This window comes from Diadema setosum, chromosome 10 (assembly GCF_964275005.1).
Source record: "Diadema setosum chromosome 10, eeDiaSeto1, whole genome shotgun sequence".
Taxonomy (NCBI): Eukaryota; Metazoa; Echinodermata; class Echinoidea; order Diadematoida; family Diadematidae; genus Diadema; species Diadema setosum.
The window spans coordinates 13,375,609-13,400,288 of NC_092694.1; the positions used below are offsets into that span (position 1 = coordinate 13,375,609).

General features: G+C 38.3%; 1 protein-coding gene across 1 annotated transcript in view; it reads right to left on the bottom strand.

Annotated features, from left to right (window-relative positions):
* Nucleotides 1-697: 697 nt before the first annotated feature.
* LOC140234082 (melanotransferrin-like) overlaps nucleotides 698-24,680 on the bottom strand; it is a 37,810-nt gene continuing 13,827 nt past the window's right edge. Inside the window, exons 3-13 of the mRNA XM_072314161.1 lie at nucleotides 10,122-10,242; nucleotides 9,189-9,404; nucleotides 7,634-7,757; nucleotides 6,696-6,876; nucleotides 5,890-5,973; nucleotides 5,158-5,317; nucleotides 4,681-4,845; nucleotides 3,435-3,725; nucleotides 2,633-2,795; nucleotides 1,827-2,103; nucleotides 698-949 (exon numbers count right to left, since the gene is read on the bottom strand). Coding sequence (XP_072170262.1) covers nucleotides 764-949; nucleotides 1,827-2,103; nucleotides 2,633-2,795; nucleotides 3,435-3,725; nucleotides 4,681-4,845; nucleotides 5,158-5,317; nucleotides 5,890-5,973; nucleotides 6,696-6,876; nucleotides 7,634-7,757; nucleotides 9,189-9,404; nucleotides 10,122-10,242 — 1,968 coding nt within the window. The 3' untranslated portion in view covers nucleotides 698-763. The remainder of the gene's footprint in view (nucleotides 950-1,826; nucleotides 2,104-2,632; nucleotides 2,796-3,434; nucleotides 3,726-4,680; nucleotides 4,846-5,157; nucleotides 5,318-5,889; nucleotides 5,974-6,695; nucleotides 6,877-7,633; nucleotides 7,758-9,188; nucleotides 9,405-10,121; nucleotides 10,243-24,680) is intronic.

Below are 24,680 nucleotides of genomic sequence, written 5' to 3' on the forward strand. Positions count from 1 at the left end.
GAAAGGGAATCCTTTCTCTATCGTCGCTTATCGTCGGGACGAATAAACAAAGGTATGAATAGAAAGTACGTGTATTCATATGCACGGTTGCTTATTCATATGCACGTGACGCCTGTTCATATGCAAATCATCAAACGTGCACAATGCGACATCGTCGCGACGAAGATATCTCTCTATCAGGTTTTTCTGTGGTGCCTAAGTTGAAGGTGAAAAGGCACACACACACAAACACACAACTATAAAAAAATGAAACACGTTGCAGACAAATGATTTCAGCTATGAGTGCTACGTCTTGTGTTCATGGATGGGAATTCTACTCAGTATCTATGTTTCGTATATAAGGGAAGGGAAGGGAAGGGAAGATCCCACCCCATTAGAAAATACAACCACGACTACTTAGTGTTGTGGAATCGGGAAAGAAGACACTGCAACCAAAATTAATGACTGACTGAAGTTAGTTATAAAGATGCTTTTTCCAGTATTTCCCCTCATTCTGTAACATTCACAGTGCCCAACACTGCTGATTTTTGTCTATTTCTGATCCCCCTTATAACAAAATCCAGTGGGAAGAGAAAGCCGGGATTTCTGTATTGGTCAAGTATGTTGGTAGAAGAGTCTACAAAAGTGGGGAAATATTGTGATTTATAACGAAAACGGCATGGGACACTTTACAGTGAGAAGACATGTTTTCTTTTCTGTTCGTAACTCCGTTCTGATACTTGGAGTGAAGGTTATTACGCGGAAGTGCTGGCCTCATTCAGCCTCAGTTAACGCAGTTGAGGGCGTCGAGATTGCCCAGGTAGTCGGCCCCCAGCCACGTGTCGTACTCATCGCGGTCATCGACGTCGCTCAGATGCTTTGTCGAATCCTTGAAGAGGAGGTTACTGCCGCCGAAGTCCGCCGAATCGAACATCTTGAAATTGGTTCCGGTGTCACTGCCGAACAGACCCTGCATGTATACATTGTATGACAGGAAGAAGGGGTGCAGATTATGATGAGCGAACTGATAAAAGCGAATCGCCCGAATTCACGGAGGTGGTTTTGAAGATTAAATAAAGGGTAGCACGCGTCCAAAGGGTCGTAAAAAGGCATACCTTGACCTTTTATACGCGTATGGCCTTTGTTAGTGTGGGCGAAGAATCACGTACCTATAGATGCTCTTTGAAATTCGCATACTAGTAACTCATAGATTGATTCAAACTTAGTATGTAAGCTCGGACTGGCATGATAGCTCATTTTTTTATTTTTTTTTTTTTTGGGGGGGGGGGGTGGTAAGGAAGGCAAAAGGGGAGGGGAATGCGGGCAACCATTTTGGCAATCGCAACTGCCCAATTAAGAGGCAAATTGATAACGTAAAGATATAAATTATCACCGATACAGATCACTCAGGATACAGCGTCAAAATTTAATGAATGGGGAAGTTGTATCCCAGTAATATTGCATGGGTGCCATCAATTAAATTGTCTTCCAAAACTGTAAGAACAGAAACAAGTCATGCGGCCTCACACTTAAATAGCTTCTTTTTTTTTCTGGCGCCGAAATGCATTTCATACTAATCGAAAACGGGCAATTAAACTCTATACAATTGTATTTTGAAACGCTTCGAAAGTAGCGACATCTGGAGATGTACCAAAACTCACTTTCACTACAAAATCTGTTAGACAATTGAAATGCCACTTATGACACAATGTTGCCATTTTGAAAACAAAATTTCGTTTTCTCACCATGTAATACACTCCACTGTAATAATAATACACAATGCCAACGGCATTTTGTTATCAGGATCAGATCAAATGGATTAAAAAAAAAAAAATCATCTTTGAGACCTGAGCCTGGTCCAGCAAGTCCCAGATCTCCTCCCTCTCAGCCCCCGTTTTGTTGGCGGCGGTCACCACGACGTGGGCGGGCACTCTGGCCAGGTTGCAGCTCATGAACTGGCCGACGGGTGCCCTCGACCCGTTCAGACACAGCAGCTCGTAGTCCGAGCCGACGAGGTCAGCGTTCCATCCGAGGCTGTCATGGTCCTCGTCTTCGAAGTCCGTATTTTCTGCCACCGTGGTGTGCTTCACGAACGCGACGTCACCCTGTCCCTCCGCAAGGCACCTGTTGTACGTCATCGAAAGAGATGAGAAAGTAATGACCAAAATTGATTTGAAGATTAGACTTACGCAGATATTACATGATACATGATAACACTTGATGTAACAGGGCTACTTCAAAGAAGTTATGATGACAAGAACAAATTACACTGTTGGCCTCAATGGCTCATGTTAACGACACCATGAATTATGTAAACGATGATAACTAAAATGATAATTATATGTAACCGATTAATCAATCATCGAGCCAGATAAGTCTTTTTTCAGAACGCCTGATCCGACCTGCGGCAGCACTTTCAATAATCATTTTAGTACCGGTAATCCTCCAATTCTATTAATCCTATTAGTGGATACCCGCATTATAGAATGCAAGATGTCGCCACTAAAGAAGCTAAAGCTTTGTTTGATTTTTGCTTGTTGTATGTGTGTGTGTGTGTGTGTGTGTGCGTGCGTGCGTGTCGTGCGTGCGTGTGCGCGCGCGCGTGTGCGCATGTGTGTGCATGCATGCATGCATACATGTGCCAGAGACATACCTGAAGGCGCCAGCGTAGCCATAGTACGGTTCCACACCGCTTCTGGCGCAGTGGCGGTCCCCTGTCCCTCTACACCGGCTGCACAAGCTGGCTGGGTTGTCGCCGTTTGGATCGTATTTGGACGATTTTGCACCAGGTACGCAACTACTATTGAAAAATTTGCCTGCAGGTAGAGGACATCGATAGAATGCATATAAACGGTGACAATAGCAACTTAGTTATCCTTAGATAGCATAAGGCATCTCAGCGGGAATTGGATCATTGCACTTTGCATATGAAATGGCACAATAATGGAACTGGATGTTTCTTGGTCCTGACAAAAACACGAGGATCAGTGTATTCTGGGATGAACATCAGAAAGCCTAATTGTCAAAGATAACAACCTTATCAGGCCAATCCCGAGTATTCTTCTATACAGCGAGTGGATGCGGACTGTGACAGGCAATTATAACAGGGTAGATTATAGTTACGTCGTCCATCAGTCATCTTCAAGAATGCTACATGCAGTCCAGTCCAGGAGATCCTGTTCGTTTTTGTGAAATCTGGCTGAGTAAATCAACTGAATTCAGGATGTAGAATTGCCTCATACATGAAGCCTATCGTGTATTATTATCGACACATTTCATATGACCAGAATCTAAAACTAAAATTCAAACTCTGGCAGGTTTCGTCTACCCAAGATATTAACATCAATTTGCTGATATTTATTGATGTCTTATGAATGAAAATTCAGCCATTCATTAGATATCAAAAGTATTAAACCATGCATCGAGATCTATTAGGTCACACACCCACCACCCACCTACTGCTTCCGGCACATTACACGTGGTGCTGTTAACAGTGATGTACCCCTGTCTGATCAGCGTTCCGATGGGGACGTTCCATCCAGACGTCTTGCCAATACCGGTGTGGCAGGATCTTCGCCCGGCGAGGTCGTCGAGGCCGAAATTCGTTTCCTTGCGTGCGACAGCGACGGCCCAGTAGCTGGCATCACCCTGCTCATAGTCCTCGGCAGCAACCGGAACCACGTGATGCTCACGTCCACCAGTGTACAGATCTCCCCCATCAACGGTCATCACGTCAGCATAACCCGCTGTTCGTTTGTTTTCCGAAAAAAAAGACAAGTCAAAAAATCTCGTATTTGGTGTAGACCCCCTTTCTTGTATCTTAATAGCCTTTATTATCATCGCAATGCAACGCTAGAACAATGGACAACCTCGTCCCTCATTTTGATATGTACACACAATGTACGCTTTCCGTTTTTTTATTTTCTTTTTATTTCAGGCTGTCTTCTGTATTCTTATCCCATAATACATACTACCATACTTTGTCAGATCATCGTTTCTTCCATTATCCTAAATAGCTCCCAGTCAACTTTTTAAAAATTCTATTATCGGTTTATTGTACATGTAAATATCCAATACGTCCTATTGTTTGTGAAAACATAAATAAGATATTTGTAATTTAATGTCCAATTTAGAAGATTTTACGGAAATTGAAATTGAAATACAAAAAATGGAAAATCATGTTTTGTTTTCGTTGTATAATCTCGCTTCTTTCTAGTTAAAAGGTGATTAAATTTCTTTTAATTTCTTCACTCATACCAACTCGACGGGATAAATAACCATAGAGGCAATCATTCTCAGCTGTCTAATGTCGCCTAAAAAGATATAGAAACTGGTTGAGAGATGAAGAAGCGTTTGTAGGAAATGAATAGGAAAGAAAGTATGCTCCAAGTAATTCAGAATCGTTTTTGAGGCAGTAGAAACGACGGGAATAGAAGGCCCGCTTCTAACTAAATTTCACGTGATTTCAACAGCAAATTCTGTAATCTTGGTAAACAAAAGCAAAGGAGATAATGTAAACCCACAAAAGGATTAGTAAAAAAAAAACTTTCAATTCCCCTTTTGGATTGTTGATGACTTTTGGTCATCCACACTTGAATAGTTCGTTCATGAATGCGCCCGTTGTTTTGCGTCAAAACATCCTATGGCCCTTTTGCGGTCATCTCGAAGGTACGTGCTGCGTCATGCGCGCTGGCGGCTCACCTGCAATTCTCTCCATGCACGTTCCCACACCTTCCTCCTCGTAACAGGACAGCGCCGGGGTGAGGCCGGCGGCGCTGAAGGCTGCCTTCATGCTGCGACACTTGCGGGTCTCGTCGATGGACGTGGTGCACCATCTCAGCGTGTTTGGCGGACACCTTTTCAGGCCTGTTTCAGATAAGCAGATTTTTTTTCAGATTTATTCAATTTTTACAGATTTATTCAAGTTTTTGTGGATATGCTGAACAACCTGACATCGGCCTGAAAGGGGGGGGGGGGGGGAGGGGAAGGATGTCTCATTCACTACCTAGAATATAGGTGTCATGAACAAATGAAGGATCGTATATGCCGCTTATCACAAGGGCTAGGAGAAAAAAATAGAGATCGAATTTCATAGAAAATTAAGGAATATACAATGATATACCTATCTTTTCTTTGGTTTGGTTAGACGAAAAACCTTTTTGAAAAAAAAAATCTAACCTGCAATGCTGTTAGCATAGCCTCCCAGGTATGTCTTGTAAGTCTGGGGTATTTGCAAATCCTTTAGAGAGCGTGCGTAGTCCTTGAAGAGAAGATCGCGGTGCTCCCCCGAATCGAACATGCGGAATCCCCTCGTGTTGTCATCGGCAGCGAATAGCGGCTGGATTAAAATGAGAGAAAAATTAAGAAGAAAATGCCGAACACGGGTATGATATGATCGTGACGGCCGTAAGCACACATCGTATAAGCATCGACGGGGCTGATTACGTACAAGAGGTCGCATGGCGTTTATAGGAAGTATGTTCTTTCACAGGGGTTTGATTCTACTGTCTTTGATATACCTGACGGAATCATCAGTAGTGCAAAAAAAAAAAAAAAATCGTCAGAATAGTGAATCAAGTAATGCCTTTAACTGTATAATATCATGAAAAAAAGAATTATTCCAAAAAAATAAGAGTCTCTTCTTATGATAAGGATCGACTTTGGCCGTAGCCCGGTGGCCCGAGACCACACACACACACACACACACACACACAAATGATGTCGGGCCACCATGGCCACCAAATTTCCAAATTCAAGGATTTTAGTGGTCCCAACGTTAATGTCGAGCCATGATATATGCATAGGCCGACATGTCACTATAATTTTAGAGGATTATCTCTGTTACCACCACCATCACCAATATACGAACAGAGAAAAGAAAATGAATAAAATAATGGAAGAAATGCATACCAAAGCTGCCCTTAGTACTGACTGGAACGCCTGAATATCGTCCACCGACTTGGTAGGAGAAGTGACCACAGCGTGCGCAGGGGACTATTTAAACCAGATTACGGAGAACATTAGTAAACACATTATTCACAATTATACATACACACACACACACACACACACAATATATATATATATATATATATATATATACATATATATATATAAATAATATCAGTCTCTCTGATATATATGTATATATATATATATATATATATATATATATTATGTGTAAATAAATGCCTATATATCATGAACATACTTATTCTATACTACATAAATGTTAACAAGCATGAATGAATAATATTAATATCAATAATCAATATCAAAATCATGTTCAGTAGAAACATACCGACGGAATGGCTCCTTACAACCAAGCGCAAAAAAAAAAAAAAAATCACATCTAATTACACGATTAAAAAAAGCTATTACCATACGCTTATGTGATGAAATAAAAGGAAAAGGAATAAAGATTAAAACAATCAAGTGAATACATTGACACAGTTTGATGGTGATTTCTCTTTAAAAATTCATTCCAATGGTTGTATTAAGTATACGTAAATCTTCAATGTTCTTGACATTATATTGATGTAGTGGATTATAAATGCCGTCTTAAATAAGTAGTCAACATTGTATTGTTCGTGTAGAAGGGAAAAGAACATTGCTCATTGATAGAGCTCTTGATCCCTTGTCAAACGGACTCGCTGAGTGTCATGGGATCTATAGTGAATTCATGCATAATTATTATTATTACTATTCTAGCGTACCTTGGCAAAGTTACAAGCGGGGGCATCATCGATCGTTCCCCGGGATCCATCGGGGCAGAGCAGGCGGTAGTCGTTCGGGTTGAGAGCGCTATTCCACTGGTCTCCAGCAGGCAGACCCATGTTTGCGAGGAAGGCCTCTGGCTTGATGAATGCTACATCACCAGCGCCCTCTACGAGACATCTGTAAGTGGACACCGAGACCATGTTTTATATAATTATCATAATTCATAGACGTATGACTGTGCCCGTTTGAACAAATTGATATCCTAGTACCCTAAGGATCCTATCTGCCATGTTTAATTGAATGGATCCTTCACTTGGCTGTCACGAAGAAGCTGAATAATGTAAACTGTTCATACTCATGACGACGCAAGAAGGAAGGCGCACGACTTACATCGGCCGATGATTGCAATACAGATCGCTTGAGCCTTTGCCACATGCAAGCTAAATATGAAATGCGGTTAGTTAATAATTGAATAAGGCTCGTTAAACATAGTTAAAAGAGACATTGTAGCACCGATAATTTCTCTAATGTATTTTGACGCTTATCTATTTATTTTTTTATGTTGCAACACTTAACATTTTACCCTATTTCGTTTCCAAATTGGGGAACCTGTTGGGCGCTGGGTCGCTTGGGTATCGCCAAACCTAACTGCATGTTGTCATATTAAAAACGAACAGATTATCTTTAACGAATGAGTAAGCCCATTTAAGTTTTCAATTAACAAACCTTTCTCCGTTTTCGGTCAATCGAGCCATCGGACTAATGTGCACTAGGCCTTTGGAACCTTCGGAATAACGAACCTTCCGATGTAGGTACGTACCCTAAAGGAATAGCGAACCTTCGGGGTTACGAACCTCCGGAATGAGAAACTGTAACCCTCTCAACTCCCCCTCTTTGACTCTTTGTCTTTGTTGGTCTTAGATTGTTCAATTACCTGAAAGCTCCGGCATAGCTCTGATAGAGTTCCGATGAATCGGGCGGGCATTGCGGATTGGTACAGATTCCACACAAGTGGGCGGGGTTGGTGCCGTATGGATTTTTGGACGCGGTGAAAGCACCTGTTGTAGAATGGAAATCAAACGCAAAACGGGGAGAAGATTAACTTAATAAACTTGAACATTCTCTCCATATGATATAAATGCATACAACACACACACACATACGCACCCATCCTTACAAAAATCTCTAACCTTATAATCAGTCTTAATCCTGATTATGTAAAGACGTATCCTCCCCCTTCTCAACTCTGATTCATCTACTCAGCTTTGTAATTCACTGTATAGTAAGTTGTCGTGAATACAGATGGCCTTACATTACACTGCATACTAATGTTGCATCTAAATGTTCTAAGAGCATAATGGTTTCCAGCATGTAATAATATTATGTATAATGTGTTACGTATAAGAGTAAGTCTTTGATGGTTCCTTGAAATTTGCTCCTGCGACAATATTGCTCGCATGGACTATCTGCACGCTAAGCCAAACTGAAATTCTACCCACAAACACACCCTAATCCTAATCCTCCTCATCATCCTCACATCAAACAAAACCTAAAACCCTATCATAACCGTAACTCTATGTCCTCGGAGAAAATAAGAGCGGATAAATAAGAGCGGAGCAATTGTTGCAGGAGCAAATGTCGTGCCACCGTTTTTGACATAAAAACACATCCTTTAAATACGAAGCACATAAACATTGTGCACAATATCATGTAAACTCGATTTCAAATTGACTTCTGTTTAATCATTATGTGCAAAACGAGAAAAGAATAATCAACAAGTCGTAATTGAAATGGGGTGTACATCACGAGCTCGACGCCCACGAGGCATACAACCCACGAGTCATACAGCTCACGAGTCATATAGCCCACGAGTCATCCTGCCTACAAGTCGTACAACTCACGAGTTATACAACTCTTGAGTCATACAGCCCTCGAGCTGCACACTATAAAAGTGAAAAAGGTCCACGAGCACGATATCAACTAAATTAGGCTCATGAGCCGTGGTTCACGAGCTATGGTTCACGAGCGAGACTCAAGAAAAAAAAAAATCCCATAGAGCTCGACATTACCTCAAGGTAATGTACGTACATGTAGTGTATAGAGATCTCGTATAATAAAATTTTTTAACCTAGTGTCGATTTCGTGGGACTTATTTGCCTAGTGGCGTGCTCGCGGGCCTCATTTGCCTATAGTGTCTAGCTCATGGGCCTGTTTTACTTCGTGTCTTGCTCGTGGGCTGTATGGCTCATTGACATTTTTTACGTCTAGCTCGTGGGCTGTGAGACTCTTTGGTGTCAAGCTCGTGGGAAGACCCCATGCACATGTAACCAAGTGAATATAGATTTCAATGAACGTCACTATAGAACTGCCATTTGAACTTAAAACAAAGTTGAATCTCTTTGTCGTCTAATCTGACGAAACACGTAATTCTGTCATTTTAATCTAATTTTTGCTGCACAGGACAGCCTAGCGTGGGACAATAATTCTACCTGGGGCACAGCTCTGGTTGAAGAACTGGGCCACGGCGTTGATGTCGTCACCGCAATCGACGGGATCCATGTAGCCCTTGTCAAGCAGGAAACCAACGGGAACAACCCAACCCGCAGTCCGGCGCACACCCGTGTGACACGACTTCCTACCCTTCAGGTTGGTGATGTTGATGTCCGTATCACTGGCACGAACAACGGCGATGGCATAGTACCTCTCTGCATGAGAGGCAAATTGAGCAAAATTTCTGTAATTATTGAATTTCACAATGTGTCCTTATTGCATCACATAAAATAAGAAATATTACGCACTACATTCTATCATACTTTCAATATCAACGATAACATCAAAAATGAAAAAGAAAAATATACGTTGAATAATAAGTAAAAGTAAGAAAATATCAGCTAGAACAACAAAGAATGGTACAGCTGTAGGGCAGGGAATTGTTGGAAAGAAATGAAACACATAGCGGAGTGCAATCTCAAATTTTAGAAGGATTTGTATACTACGTTCGTGTCATCAGCAAAGTGACGAAGTATTATCAACCAATCAAATGACACAAGAGTCAATTCTTATATATATATTTTTATATGTACTCACAACAAAATTCAGACATTTCCTGTATTATATGAATTAAAATGAGTGTAAATCAATTAATTTCAATAGCAGTCAAACATCTCATCGTAGCAGCATTGCGAATTGACGAGTGAAGAACACTATACTATAATTTGTGGACCAATTAAGAGTAAAAAGACAAGTGTTTTACTGGGGAGAGATGAGGGTGGAAAGAAATGAAGAGCTTTGCTTTGAAAAGGCGCTAAATCCATTGACAAATGATGGATTTAGCGCCTTTTGGAAGCAAGCTCTTCAAATACTAAGGCATGAAGAACTGAGGAACTGTATCTTGTCACGAATAAGACATGGGTGACCGTTACCTCTGGTGTAAATTTCTTTGATGATGGGCACGAGGCCATAATCTTTGCCCGCTTCGTAGATTTCCCCGCCATCCAAGGTGATGAGATCCGCATGTCCGTCCCGAATCGCCTTGTAGCAGTCCTGTCCACAGATAGATAGATAGATAGATAGATAAATAGATAGATAGATAAGTAGATAGAAAGATAGAAAGATAGATAGATAGATAGATGGGGAGAGAGACATGGTGATGAAGATGATGATGAAGGTTTGCATTACCACAACGAAAACGTGATAGTGATTGTTATTGATAATTTCGTCGGCCTCTATATTTTCTACTTCAAAGTGATTATTTCTGCTTTTTTTTCCCTCCAAACTATTAAAATCAAAAAAGGGTAAATAATAGCGAGTCTCCAAATAAATAAGCATAATGAATTGGTTTTCAACTTTAGGTGCAGTAAAGTAAAGTAAAGCAAAGTAAAGTAAAGTAAAGTAAAGTAACAATTATATCAAAATCTTGACAGTTATGTAAAACACTATTTTTATACTTCATCAAAACCCATCATTTTATTCTTCATCCTTCATATACCTTTACATACTTATTTCAAAACGTTCTGAAGACTTTAAAATTCCTAAAGAGTATAGTGAAGATAATTGATATTAGCTGTTGCTTCAGTCTTGTGTAGGCCTGTAAGAAAATGATTATTTCTGATTTGCTTCACCTACACACTAAGAAAAAATGATTCATTCTTGCACCTTTTAAGGGTGCAAAGTGATGTCACACTGGTGGCTCCCTATGGGTGTTATCTTGCACCCTCGAGAAATGGGTGCAAAAGTGGTACCTTGCGCAAGGGTATAACCTTGCAACCTGTGGGTGCACCTTTGCACCGCCAAAGAAGGTGCAAAATTGCTCCCTTTATTGAGGGTGCGAAGTGGTTCCCTTGGGTGCATATTTCCACCCACACTAAGTGGTGCTAAGTTGCACCCTTTTCTTGAGGGTGCATCTTTCCACCCACACTAATTGGTGCTGAGATGCACCTTTCTTGAGGGTGCGATCTTTCTCCCTTTAATTTTCGACGCAACTTTGCACCCTCTCTTGCCTCTACTTTTGGTGCAACTTTACACCTTTCGTGAGGGTGCAAAGAAGCACCCTAAGTTCCAAGATTGTAGCCTCTTTTGAGGGTGCGATTTTGTGCCATATATATATAGGTATAATGTTGCACCTATGTGGTGCTTATTTGATCCATGACTGCAGCAAAATTGCTTCTTTAAAGGAGCCAGTCAGTGTCACTGTCTACGCCTTTAGAGGCGCAATGTTGCCCAGTATAACCTCAAGTGAACCTTGAGATTACTGGGCAATATTGCGTCTCTAGAGGAACAGGCAGTGACACTGATTGGCTCCTTTAAAGAAGCAATTTTGCAGCAGTTATGGATGAAATAAGCACCACATATTTGCAACATTATACCTATAAGGTAAATATACTTAATATACATAACAAGGTACAATTTGGTTACTTAACTACTTTAAACCTTGAATAGTGGGAACTAATGCAAGCCTGTTTGCTCAGTATATCAAACTTATGCTGTTGTTGCACTCTGCAAAGTAAATAAGATTGGTGTAATTTGGATCCTGTGAATCATGAAATGTGTGCGTGGAATTTGTGAGTTTTGAAATGTTAATGTAGAAGTTAACTTATAGTTGTGTTTGAATGACATACTAAAACCAAATATTTACCCAATTACCTTTCCAATGAGGTGAGCACTATCACTATCTATCAAACAAACCCTCTAAGCAAGAGCATACATCTGCATGAAGAAAGAGGTAAAAATATGATTTACATTTGTCTGGATACGTTTTATTCAAAACGTACTTGAATACGTACTTATTCACATAATCTATAAGAATAAGATATGCTTTTTGCCAGTACACAAAGCCTCAAAAAACAAAAGCATGCTACGTACATTTCTAAAGTATGCACCATATCTAAAAAAAAAAAATGTAAGAGGATTTAACAAGTTGTTTGTATGCATTCAAACGAATAGGCCTACATATTTCCATGCGTACAATATTCATGTAACAGTGACGTCATCATGAATCATCAAAAAGATATGTTTCCAGCATAGACATGAATTTATCTAAAATTTAAAACATGTCTTACAATTAGGAGTTTGTTTTATAATGACGACGCCAATTGTCTTAAAGTCCTTATCACGACATGTCTTGGGGTTCACATTTATTTAAAACATGAGATTCTTGGCACTTAGATTACGACTACAATTCATTATGGTTTAGATACTTAACTGACATACGCATACCATATTCAGGTATACGGGCATTTCGATGAAAACATCTAAATACAAGGTATAATTATAATATGAAAATCAAACTTGATACCAGCCCTTATGGGCTACCAATGGAGATTAGGCAGAATCGCAGTTATCATGGTTATGTATTCAGATTTTGTTTTGGGTGATCAATTCGAGTCCCTCGAGCTGAGATTCCGGAACTGCAATGAGCAAATCATCATAATGACTAACAAAGTGACTGAGAATAATACATGCACCAGTTTCTGTTTCGTTGTTCTATACATAGAAAGTTGTTACGTTTTCCAATCCTCTGTAGGCACACAGGGATTTGCAGATCACCTTTGGCTATAACGCCATGGTCGCGTGCAAAATGATTGCAGCTTATCTAACTTGTAGTTTCCGAATAGGGGACTACCGTGCTTATACATATTAATCGGATGATAGACCCCGTCAAAGAGTAAATTGCGGATATCGTATACCATTGTCAAATCAACTTTTTGTTCTGTACACAGTTTCACTGGACTCTTATGAACCACTTAAGCATTACCAAATCATGGAGTATAAGAATAATCTTAAGTCATTTCCTTGAAACGGCTATGAGCGGGAACAGTTTGGCATCATACATGACTAAATGCATGTATTATACAAGGTTTCAGGACACTTTGAACCGTGTCCCCCCCCCCAAAAAAAAAAACAACACACAAAACAAAACAAAGCAAAACAACAACAACGAGTGAAATGTTGTATACCCTAGACCCATTAGTGTATGATCTTTGTCCTTTGAATACATTGCCCATATTTTTCAACGAATAGGCATCTGGATGCAACGTAGGTATATATAAAATGATTTTTTTTTTTAAAGGAAAATACATTTAACCACTTCAGAAATAACTATGGAACAAATAGCATAATATTGACACGTTCCCTTATTCCTAAATGACGTGACAGAAAACTTTCCTCACCGAAATCATTCTGTCGTTATTCAAGTACAAGACATTGGTGATTATATACCTAGTTCGATTAAAAGTATACATGGAGTCATTGCAAAAGTATCTAATGAATAGCATGCTTCAGAACTACATCATTGTCATTTATTCTATGACGCTAATAATAAAGTAATTGTTCCGCCATACTGCCTGGCAGGTTGTAGTCCTCCTACGACGTTTGTTCAGCAAATAAGGCACAAAATAAAATTTTGCGAATTTTACACGCTGTTGCCAAAGTATCTAATCTTCTTTACCACTATTCTCAGACATAAGGTATGCTGATGCTGTATGAATTAGAAACGGAAGCTTCACAAATATTCACCATCTAACAAGGTAAAAGCGAAGTGAGGTCTTGCCCACATATCGAATTTGTGATTACACTGATTTTCAAATGTAAGCTCATTGACCTTTTGACTGTTGACGGAGTCGGACTTCACCAATATCAACACTTGACAGCCATCTTTAGATGTTCTGGGGAGTGAATTTGGTGGTCATATAGCTCAAAAGTGTGGAAAGTTACTAAAAGAACACCACAATACTATGTCGACAGTGCTTACAAGGTGAGATGCAAAGAAAGAGCACGAAATGACATTGTAGAATTTGACAATGACCTACAATATTTGACCTTGAACGCTGGCACCCACAAGGTGGTAGAAGTAACTTCATCCAATCGTATATACATATGCAAAGTTTCATTTGGATACCTCAAACAGTACTTAAAGGGGAATGAAACCCAAATGTACCCGTGGATTGGAGCATTATCATAAGAACACATATGTGAACATGGAAAATCGTATGATCCAGTGGAAGTTATGCATTTTTTAAAGTTTCAGTGTCACTTTCATGTATGGAAACGTATAGGCCTATGAAGAAAATATCAAGGGAATTCCATAAAATCTGATTCTAAATGAAAAGTACAAATTGCCTCCACTTATTTGTCGTTGCCATAATGTTAAGGGTAATATTACCCCCACCCCCTTCTGGAAGAAGTTAATCAAGTGCTCCTTTTGTAATGCTAGAAACGTGAAACTATGCCTATTTTCTTTACATTTCTTTATATAATTTTCCATGGTTGACGTCAAAGATGTAGCTTTCTCATCTCGTAATGGCGGCACTGAAACTCTAAATATATGTGTATATATAGCTCTTCAACGGATTTTCCGATATTCCTCAATTTGTGACGATGTGTTCAACTGCTAAAGTAATCTCCCTGCATTAACTTGTCCACTTGTACTTTTCGTTTCATTTCCCTTCGTGATACAACGTTGCCATAATCGATAACAGACTGATGTACGAACGGAGGGACAAGCTCAACAACATCATTTCTCTGGTGACAATTCCTTGTAAAAGTATACACCATGAAAACTTTAGGCTGGTAAACTATATCAAGACAATTATTGAACAATATCGTTAATGAAATGCAGTAGGTTTTTCTTCGTGATAGTTGCCTGTTCAGATCAAGGCTTGCAATGTACTGCTGAAGTATGCATCGGGTGTTTCTGCCTTGTCTGGGATACTGAAAGCCACAGAGCACCGAAGGCCGGAAACATTGTAGCGAAGGAAGACACGATTGTATACAGGAATTCGGGCAGATTTCACAACCATCCAGCCAAATAGTGCGCAGCATTCACAGTGAAGATTGTGGGATTTAGTCCTGCCAGGTTCTGAAAGAGATTTTGGCATGAATAAATAATGACTGAATAAAATTTCGAAGGAAATAGGTCGTTTACACTATGGGCGGTTTTGTTGCTTACATAAACTAACAGGTTGCAACTATGATCATTGACCAGAAAATGGAAAATTGAATTGATTGCATAGATCTACTTCAGGTTTCTAACGACTTTTGCTGAAATAATGAGAAATGGTTTTGAAATAGCTGCGATATCCAAAACAGAGCAATAATAATATAATATAGGACTCACTTTTTATCACGATCGCTGCGTTTTATTTTGTTTTTGGATGGCTCATCCATTTCAAAACCAATTTTCATCAAATAATCTTTAGAATTCCTCTTAGAATGGCATACTCTCTATTATTTCATAAGTAGGTTCTTGGTATATCACAAAAAGTTAAAAGCCCAAATCCTCACCTCCACCAATACTATATCATCCCTTTAAGCTTTGATATTGGTTTCTAAACAAATCCGGTCGGATAGATTTATTTCAGCTCTTTGTCATATAAGTAAAACATGATAATGTTGCAAGAAATATTCCTCTTATATTTCTAGTCACAAAGCAGATGGAATTCCCGTCTCCCATAAAAAAATAAAAGTGCAGCACTTACTTTGTCACAGACATACAGCATGTCCTCTCCAGGCAGACGGGGAATTAGGAGACAGCATGCCGACATCACTAAGTTAGAGCTGAAAAAAAAGAATAAATGTGGAATAGCCTGAGTAAAGTCATGTTGAAAAGAAAAATCTGGCGAATTTGGACTGAGATGAAAATACACACCTTTTATGTAGGCCTGCATACATTTATGACATACGGCATATTCAAATATTCCCACATTTTCCTGACCAACTCAAAGTCTTCATAACATAAAATAACAAAGTAAGACAACATCAAATTACATGCAAATTTAACATCAGTTTGCTGTATATTTTACACAGTTAGGAAAGGAGTAAGACTTATAGACATCAGCCATTCAGCCGTTGCTGAGCTTGCCACAGATGATGGTCCGGGTGCTGGCCATGGCAATGGGTGTAATGATGCCCATTATGGTTGACACCTCTAATCCTGCTACCACACACACAAAAAAGAGAAAATATAGCCCCTCTACTTATTCATAACATTGATTTGATTTACTTTGATAATACTGGTTACAGAAAGGAAGATTACCCCCCCCCCCAAAAAAAAAATAATGATAATAATAAATAAAATAAAATAAAATAGAATAAATAATATATAAATAAATAAATATAAAAAAAAATGAAAAAAAATGAAGATTCTTGCGGGGTAGAGATGCTGCCTGTATGAGTTACAATCCATCATGGAGTTTTCAGGAAAAAGTCCAAAAAAAAAAAACTGAGAAGACGTAGAACGGAAAAGGCAAGAATGAATGATCGCAATGGTCCACTTGAGTAACATATCTCTCGATTATAGATGGTATCAAAAATTGCACTATAGTCTTATCAAATTTTCCGCAACCCACTAAACGTTGGCTACGTTATAGTAATCGATAAAACTGCGTTCATGTGTAATAATACGCTTTAATATAATATACTTCACGGATATCACATGCTGAAAATCTAGATGAATCAATAACCTGAAAATACATGTATTACGGATTAATCCATTAATGAAACTTACATATTCTGTTGAGGAATCACTCTCCTTCAGAATTGCATATAAGTTTACGTGATCAGGAGAATGCGCGCAACTTCATCATATTGTATCTTGCTTGAATACCTGAAAAGGAAAATCAAGTGTCATGAGTTCAAGGCCACTGTTCATGCGTGTGTAATAATTTTGCAGAAGAGCTAACTTATGTAAATGTGACTACATAACTCACTCCATGGCAGCTTAATGTATAGTTCAATTCTTATGCACTGCCTTGCTGCATACAGGGTGAACTTAAGTCTACCACTAACACTACCTGACTACAGAGAATTATCCCAGCATAAAGATAAGCGTGCAATGTTTGCCATTATAAGTTTAGTTAGTACACTAGTCTATTTATCCATAAGTTTATCAACAATTATTCATCAACTTCAGTTCCCTTCCTTTTATTCGTTATTAATCAAAATAGTGGTATGGCACGACGCGATGTATTATCCTTGGGGATGTGTGTTTGTGTGTGTGTGTGGGGGGGGGGGGGAGGTGGCGTAAAGGTTATGTTAAGGATACACTTCCTATAGGAATATCCGATTCTACGTTTTCTTAACTATTTTGTTTTGTTGTTGATCGGTAAATATAAAGAATTACTTGAAATTGTGATTATGTATGTGTTCACTGTATTGTGAGTATAAATTATGCTTGTATAATAATGTGTATGTAGTGAAAATTGTACCATTTATAATGTGTACATGTACATGAATATATGTGAGTTTATGCATGTATGTAGATATTCCTATGTGCACGCCCATGTACCAACAAAAAGAATTTCCTAAATGAACAATAAATGAATCTGAAATCTGAAATCGGAATGCCATGACGTCTTTAGCAAGACATTTTATCGCTAAAGCTGCTCTAATTCCACAGAATGGTTACGAAACAAAACAAAATAGAACAGAAAACAGCACGCATAAAACTAGCCAGTTTTAACAGAATTCTAAAATGAACATTTTAATATTACTGCCTGCAAGCCTACATTATAAGACATGGCTATACAACCAAAAACATAACAGATACAAGAAATTTGATGAAGGGTAATATCGAGAGTAAGGCCTTGGTCGAGAACATTGTGGATATTTCAAATCATGCTTCACGATGATGTTTTAACTCACCATTTTCCACGTGGTAGGAATCTGCGGGGTCTTGATATTATGAAGTGGACAAAATAATTTTGAAGTCAGAGTTGCAGTAAGCCGCTACGAAAAGCCTCAGAAGAGCTGATCTGCTATGGAAATGGAATTTGCGCTAGATGCTCAGCTCAAACACGCATGAACGAGCTGTACAATGAGCCACCTGGGAGTCAACCTATGCGCACATAAGTTTGCACGACTCAACAATTCATTGAATTCATTAATCATGTTCAAGAAAAGAATGAACATGCCCACACCAGGTGACCAAACTACTGGGTCCGTGAATTGACACTCTAGGAAACATCCATGTCATTATTTTGCATCGAATGTATTCTATGGATTAATAGGCGTTAAAAAAAATCCACTTTTGATTCTTAATAATTCAGTAACTATATATCAGATAACACTATCATTGATATGGGAGATAGTTGTATAGTGTACAATTTCGTTGGAGGCGGTTTAAAACACAAATCAGTTTCATGAAATCCATGATTAATTTCACAGTTAGGTTACAGATTTTGCTCTATTTCCAACCCTCTGTACAAAATGTTCACTTTGCACAGGGGTCAATGGGTGTGTATGGAGTATGTGGTTAACACCCTGACAATGGTGTTGAACAATAGCCAGGGTTTTAATGCTTTATTATTTATTCATGAGAAATTCCACTATCACAGCTAGTCTTTATTCATTCTAAAATGTGGTGTTTGCAAGCACACGGAAACATGTGCTTACATTTTTCATGTGCATGCATTTTACCCTTAGGCTTTACCGTGCATGAATCCATGAAAAAAAAAAGGGGAAAAAAATCAACCCTTACAAATAAATCGTGTAGTTTGCACCCTTATATATCCGCGAGTTTGCTCTCTAAATGATTTTAGTTTATCATTTCCTTTACGTTCACTTAATAAAATATGCATACATAAAATGTGACAATGGTATGAATAAAATGACAATGTGACAAACAAACAAACAAAGCAAACAAACAGCAAAAGATATCAAGTGAAGGGGTGAGTGAGAAGGCAATTGGCCTTATTCAAAACTAATCCCGGAAAAGAAAATACATTGTATATACAGAGAAAAACATTGGCACACACACACACAAACACACACACACTCACACATACACACACATGCATACACAGACAAAAACATGGACCAGCGCATATTAGCAATACACAAGATGTCATTTTCACAAACACACCCTATCTTGCTAGTCTCTTATAAATTCGTAAAATGATATTGGTAACTTCCAGAAAACCTTTCAAGTAAAATACGTTTTAAAGCTTCCTTAAAACTTTGTACCGTTTTCTTACATTTCACATCAGAGTGGATGGAATTCCAGATTTGAGGGCCTTGAAAAAATATTGACTTTTTTTTTTCTATCCCGAGATCGAGTCGCAACGAAAATCTTTAGCGTGTAGTAGGGTTTGATTCCATCATCGCACAGTAAGCATGCAGGGAATGCTGTGACATATTCCATTTCGATTGGTCAATACCAGACGAGCAGTCAAGTATTCTTCGTTAGCTTGTTCGCAGACCCTTCCATCAAAGACTCAACTTCATTTAAAAATGCTCCGATGAATGATTATGAAATTATGGGAGAACATCAAGTTTTATGATGTCTTTAACAAAACATGTACATAGTAGCACCACGACGGTATGCAATATTGTATTCAAGTGTCGATCAACACCATATGGGTCTTTCTTTGAGACTTGTTATGGGCTCAATATTGCACCTTAGCAAGAATGAACCACAAACAGGAAGATATGTCTTTGTAATGGTAATTACGTTTCGACATCCCAACCAATAAGAGATAGGTTAGGAGAATGTTAAAGACACGGGGATACACGAATAGAAATTGCTCAAAAAATGAAATAAAACGAACATTATTCTAATAGGCATGCCTGGGCAGTAATCTGATGTTTCTATTGATAGAGAATTCTATTTGAAGATTCATATCAGTTTGCTTTGTCAGAATCATGAGGAAAAGTGATAGAATAAACCGGCTATCCAGGGTACAGTTTAAACACTTTCACATGAAACAGCTCTGATTAACACTTTTGCACAATAATATTTCTGTTCAGAATTGACTTTTGTTTTATATGTTTTTATCTTAAAGTATAGGATTTCATTTGAAGCAAAATATAGCCGAAATTACGTAAACGTCCACAATGAATCTTCAGATTGCTCAGTGAGACGGCGGCATCGAATCCCGATCAGCGAAGGCACAAATGCACCTGTGGAATTGTTTTGTACAGCAATAGAAATCTGACGACTATTTGAATAATTACATCCAGTTGGAACTTCATCTGTTAAACCTCCTAGGTTATGTGTACAATGTGATTGGTCAATACCAGACAAGCAATCAGGTATTCTACTTTTGTTTTTTTAGTAGACCCCTTTCATCATGGACTCAACTTAATTTGAAAATATACTCTCGATGAATGATTATAGAATATGAAAGAAATTTAAGTTTCCTGATATCAAAAAATATATGTTCATAATATCAGCACAAGGATATGTAATATTGCATTTTAGTGCCGAGCAACACCATAGGATGGCCTTTGTTTTGAGACTAGTTTGGGGCGTAATATTGCACCGTCAATGACCGTGGCAAGATCGAACCCAAAATGAACCATATAAGAAGCAGAGTTCCACCATTTTCTCAAATCGTGTAGTTTGCACCCATTTTCGCGACTTCGAACCCTTCTAGCTCCCTTATTGAACCTTTTTTTCTTAGTGTGTATATTCGTATAATTTAGATTAATCTTTGATTAATCTTTTATCAATTTAAAGCTTATCATTTGGAAAAGTCAAGTCTTCACACCCCCAAAATCTTACTTATGTGACTTTCAAAATGAAGTATTAAATATGTCATTTCCTACATTTATTCTTTTTATTTTAACTGTCTTCATCATGCAGGATACCGCAGTGTCAAGTAAACTTTGCGTACAGAAAAACAAAGCGCCCACACAAGACGTAAAAGCCATCATTTACGCCAAAAATAAAGATGTTTCATTGTTTTTGTATCGTTTCTTTTTCTTTTTTTTTCAAGCGAAATGAAAATAAGAGAACCTGACAAATGGTACACTGTCACGTAATCATGTTTATCACGTACTTATGTTTATTCAAGCACTAACAGTCTTGTCTCGGACCAAGTCATACAATCATACAATACAAGCACATGTTGTTTCTGTCTATAAATAGCCAACTATTTGCGTGTTTTTTTTTTTTTCAATATCTGGGATGCGGGTATATGCGTGATACTGTTTGGCACTACGAAAATTCAAGGAAGAGTTATAGCCTTTTATGTTTTTGGTTTTATTCTAAATCATACCGTATTCAGCACTCATTGCATTTATACATTTCAGGGAGTATCTATTGCATCTATTGAAAAGGCCGATTACTGACCAGACTTTGAAATGACGCATACAAAATCATTAACCTGCGCCCCACGGAATAATAGTCACCACTTGCCATGCAAGAAATCAACTCAAATATCAAAGCATTAAAAAAGCTTATAGCAAGGTCCCTATCCCGTCAGTTCTGTACCCAATTGCCCCCTCCTCCCCTAAAATTCAATGACAACCCAATTACCAATCAAAAACATAACAAATCTTGACCACGCACACTTCCCTTTAATGCGTGTGTGTGCATGTTTCAGTTTGTGTGTGTGTAATGTCATATCGCAATAATTCACACAGTGGCATGTAAGTTTCACTGAAAGAAGATGCTGCTACTGTATATCAACGTCTACGGGAGAGAGAAAATATAAATGATTTTTTCCTTTATTCGAGTCGTAAGTCACCCGGGCCAATAGACATAGCTGCACGTATGTTGCCCCAGGAGGTCGTATCGCTGTCTGAAGGAATCACAGAATCAATTCGTTATTAAACAATACCGTTGCCAAGATACTTTTAACTGGTGACTGTGTTTCAACGGTTCTTTCAAACATAGCTCACCCAGAGATTGCGCTATATCATGTACATTGTTTTGTATTGCTCGCACGCAATAAACACAAGTTTTATCTCGCGCAAGTTGTACTATTACACAGTATAATTATTATAGACATCCTTTGTAGACACGTGTATGAAGGAGCAAACAGGCAGGATATGTGTGTGTATGTATTCTCATTTCTTCTTTGTGTTGTTCTCATTTGTTCTCATTTGTTTTTTTTTTCTTTTTTTTTCTTTCTGGGTCTTTTACTCAATTGTGTGAGGCTTTGACTTATATATATAATTGTATATATATAGTTATATATGTGGAAAATATAACTACTACCAGTATGCGACCGATTCTATGATCCATTGTTACCTTACGTTCAGGCTGACTTTGATAAATACGGTCAGAGAGAAATAAACATATAACTGCAAAGCCACATCTATAGACCAAATTACTAAAAAAAAAGTGTGAAACATTTTGCGTGATATTCATCTAAAATTTTCTGTCTCTGTACCACCTCCGGAATTTCAGGCATCTCCCCTTTCCTCCTTAAAAAAAGAAACCAAAAAAAAAAAAAAACCCACACACAAAAAACCCATAAACAAATACGAAAACAAACAAGAAACACATAAACAAATCAGAAACACACATATTTACGAAAGCATAGATTTTGACAGCCAAAGGAATCAACAACTCTGTCTGCGGGGAAGTCACTATTCTGGCCTTTTTCAGTTAAAGTCAATGTTTTAGCTTCTTCAAACGATAAAGCCGATTTGTTTCTAGAACTTCAAACTCATCTGAAAAGAAAAAGAAAGTGAGTAATAATGTTCACATGTTCAATTTCTCTATTGTCTGGCAATAAATAACACTGTACGACAGTGTTTGTTGATGCTTGTTGTTTGTTTATGCAATACGAGGTGTTTTCTTTCTCCGTTGAAAAAAAAAATCATCTTACCCCGACCTGCTTTTCAAGCGATTGTTCTCCTGGATGTTTTATGACAGGTGCAAGTGTTAGTGACACGAAAGTGACTTCACCCTTGTTGGCCCGAGACACGTCTCCCTACCGGGAGGGGAGGGGGTTGTATTTGACGTCTCGATTCCAAAACTCTAACACTAAACGCACTCCCCCCCCCCCCCCCCCGTCACATGAAATTTCACTCTCAACAAAACTACACAAGTCTGAAGAGGTGTGTCCTCAATGCTTCAGGTGACTTAAATTAGTGATGTTCATCAAAGAGTATGACAGAAGTTTCATCAAAATTCTACATAAAAACAAGAAAATTATGACTTGTATGGGATTTCCCAAATTTTTACAGGTTTTCACTAATCTAAATCAGATGAACTAATGACATCATCTTCCTGACCTTGACAAAAATCTTCATGAGACGCTTTTTTTCTCAGATTAGTGAATATGAACGCGAAGTATAGCTTTAATCCTTTGTGTGGTTTGAGTGATGATAGGACTGAAAATCACATAGCCTTGTACACACTGTCCAAAGTCCCGGGCACGAAAAGTGTTAAATGGCTTTATCCGCCTGGTGCCTAGTGTCCATTTTCAAGCATGACGTCACCAGGTTGAACGGAGTCGAGTTACCTTGTTGCTGAGGGCTTGCATCTAGTGAAATCTAGACATTTTAAATGTTTTTTCTGTAATTTGTCAACTTTTGTCACGTCTTGTCTGCTAGCTTGTTTTTCCGTGTTCGTTAAATTCTCTGAAAGGGCAGTAAAGTAAAGACTGTGGGGAAAATTTTATGAGTGAAATTCTACCTGTATATCGATCGGATCCGTCAAGATACGTTCACAGTCTTGGCTCATAAAAACAGATTTTTGATTTATGCCCCAGGACTTTGCTGTGGGTGTTTGATATACACAGGCACACACTCACGCACACTCTCACACTTTTACATACAAACGTGTAATGTGCTGGGTTTGTTTGAAATCTATATATTTCAATACATGATCCAGAACATGCTTATAAATCTCAGAGGACGAATACAGGATTTCTAAATCCGCTGGTGTATGACGAAACTGCTGATCAGGGATACTGTAGGTGTTTCCCCTTTCACCAACTTCAGAGTTATACCATGAAAATTCCCGGATATCCGGGTGCGAAACATAGCATACAAAACAGAAAAAAAAAATGAAATACAAAGCAAAACAAAAAGCCATGAAAAATAACCATGGGATGTTTACCAAAAGAGAAATTGCCCATTCAGCAGCAAAAGTGATCGAGAGAGAAAAAAGAAAGCAAAGTATTATATCATGTTCAACGAAGAGAAAAGTGCATGTTTTGATTGGGAAGGAAACTAGGGATGAGTGTATTGTTCCCCCTTTTTTTTTGTGCAAATAATGCAAATTTAATGGTACCTTCTTTCTCGCTCTTTTAACGCTGTTCTTCAGCATGCACAGCCTGCTAAAAGAAAGGGCCTATGAGCCAGGTATCTTAATGTATAATAATAAGATTATATTTTCAGTAAAGCATTGGGCCTCCTGTTTGCTTTCTGATTTTCTTCTCTTTTCTTTCGCAAGTTAACCACAGGAACTTTGGACACATACAAAGTATGTCTCTTCTACAGGGCTCCAGCGCTTCTGTTCTGCATGTATATACATATATATATATACACACACACACACACACACACACACACACACACACACACATATATATATATATATACTGTATTTATATATAGTTATATAATTATATATATGAAAGTGCTTACATCCCTGACGAAGGGGGAGGCCCCCCCCCCCAAAAAAAAAATCGGATTTTAGATTAAAATTAATGGAATTGGCATTTGTGGCATTATTGTTACTATAGATACATATATGTCCATATGTTTATGTGTATAGAATACATGTATACATTTTCTGCAAGTTT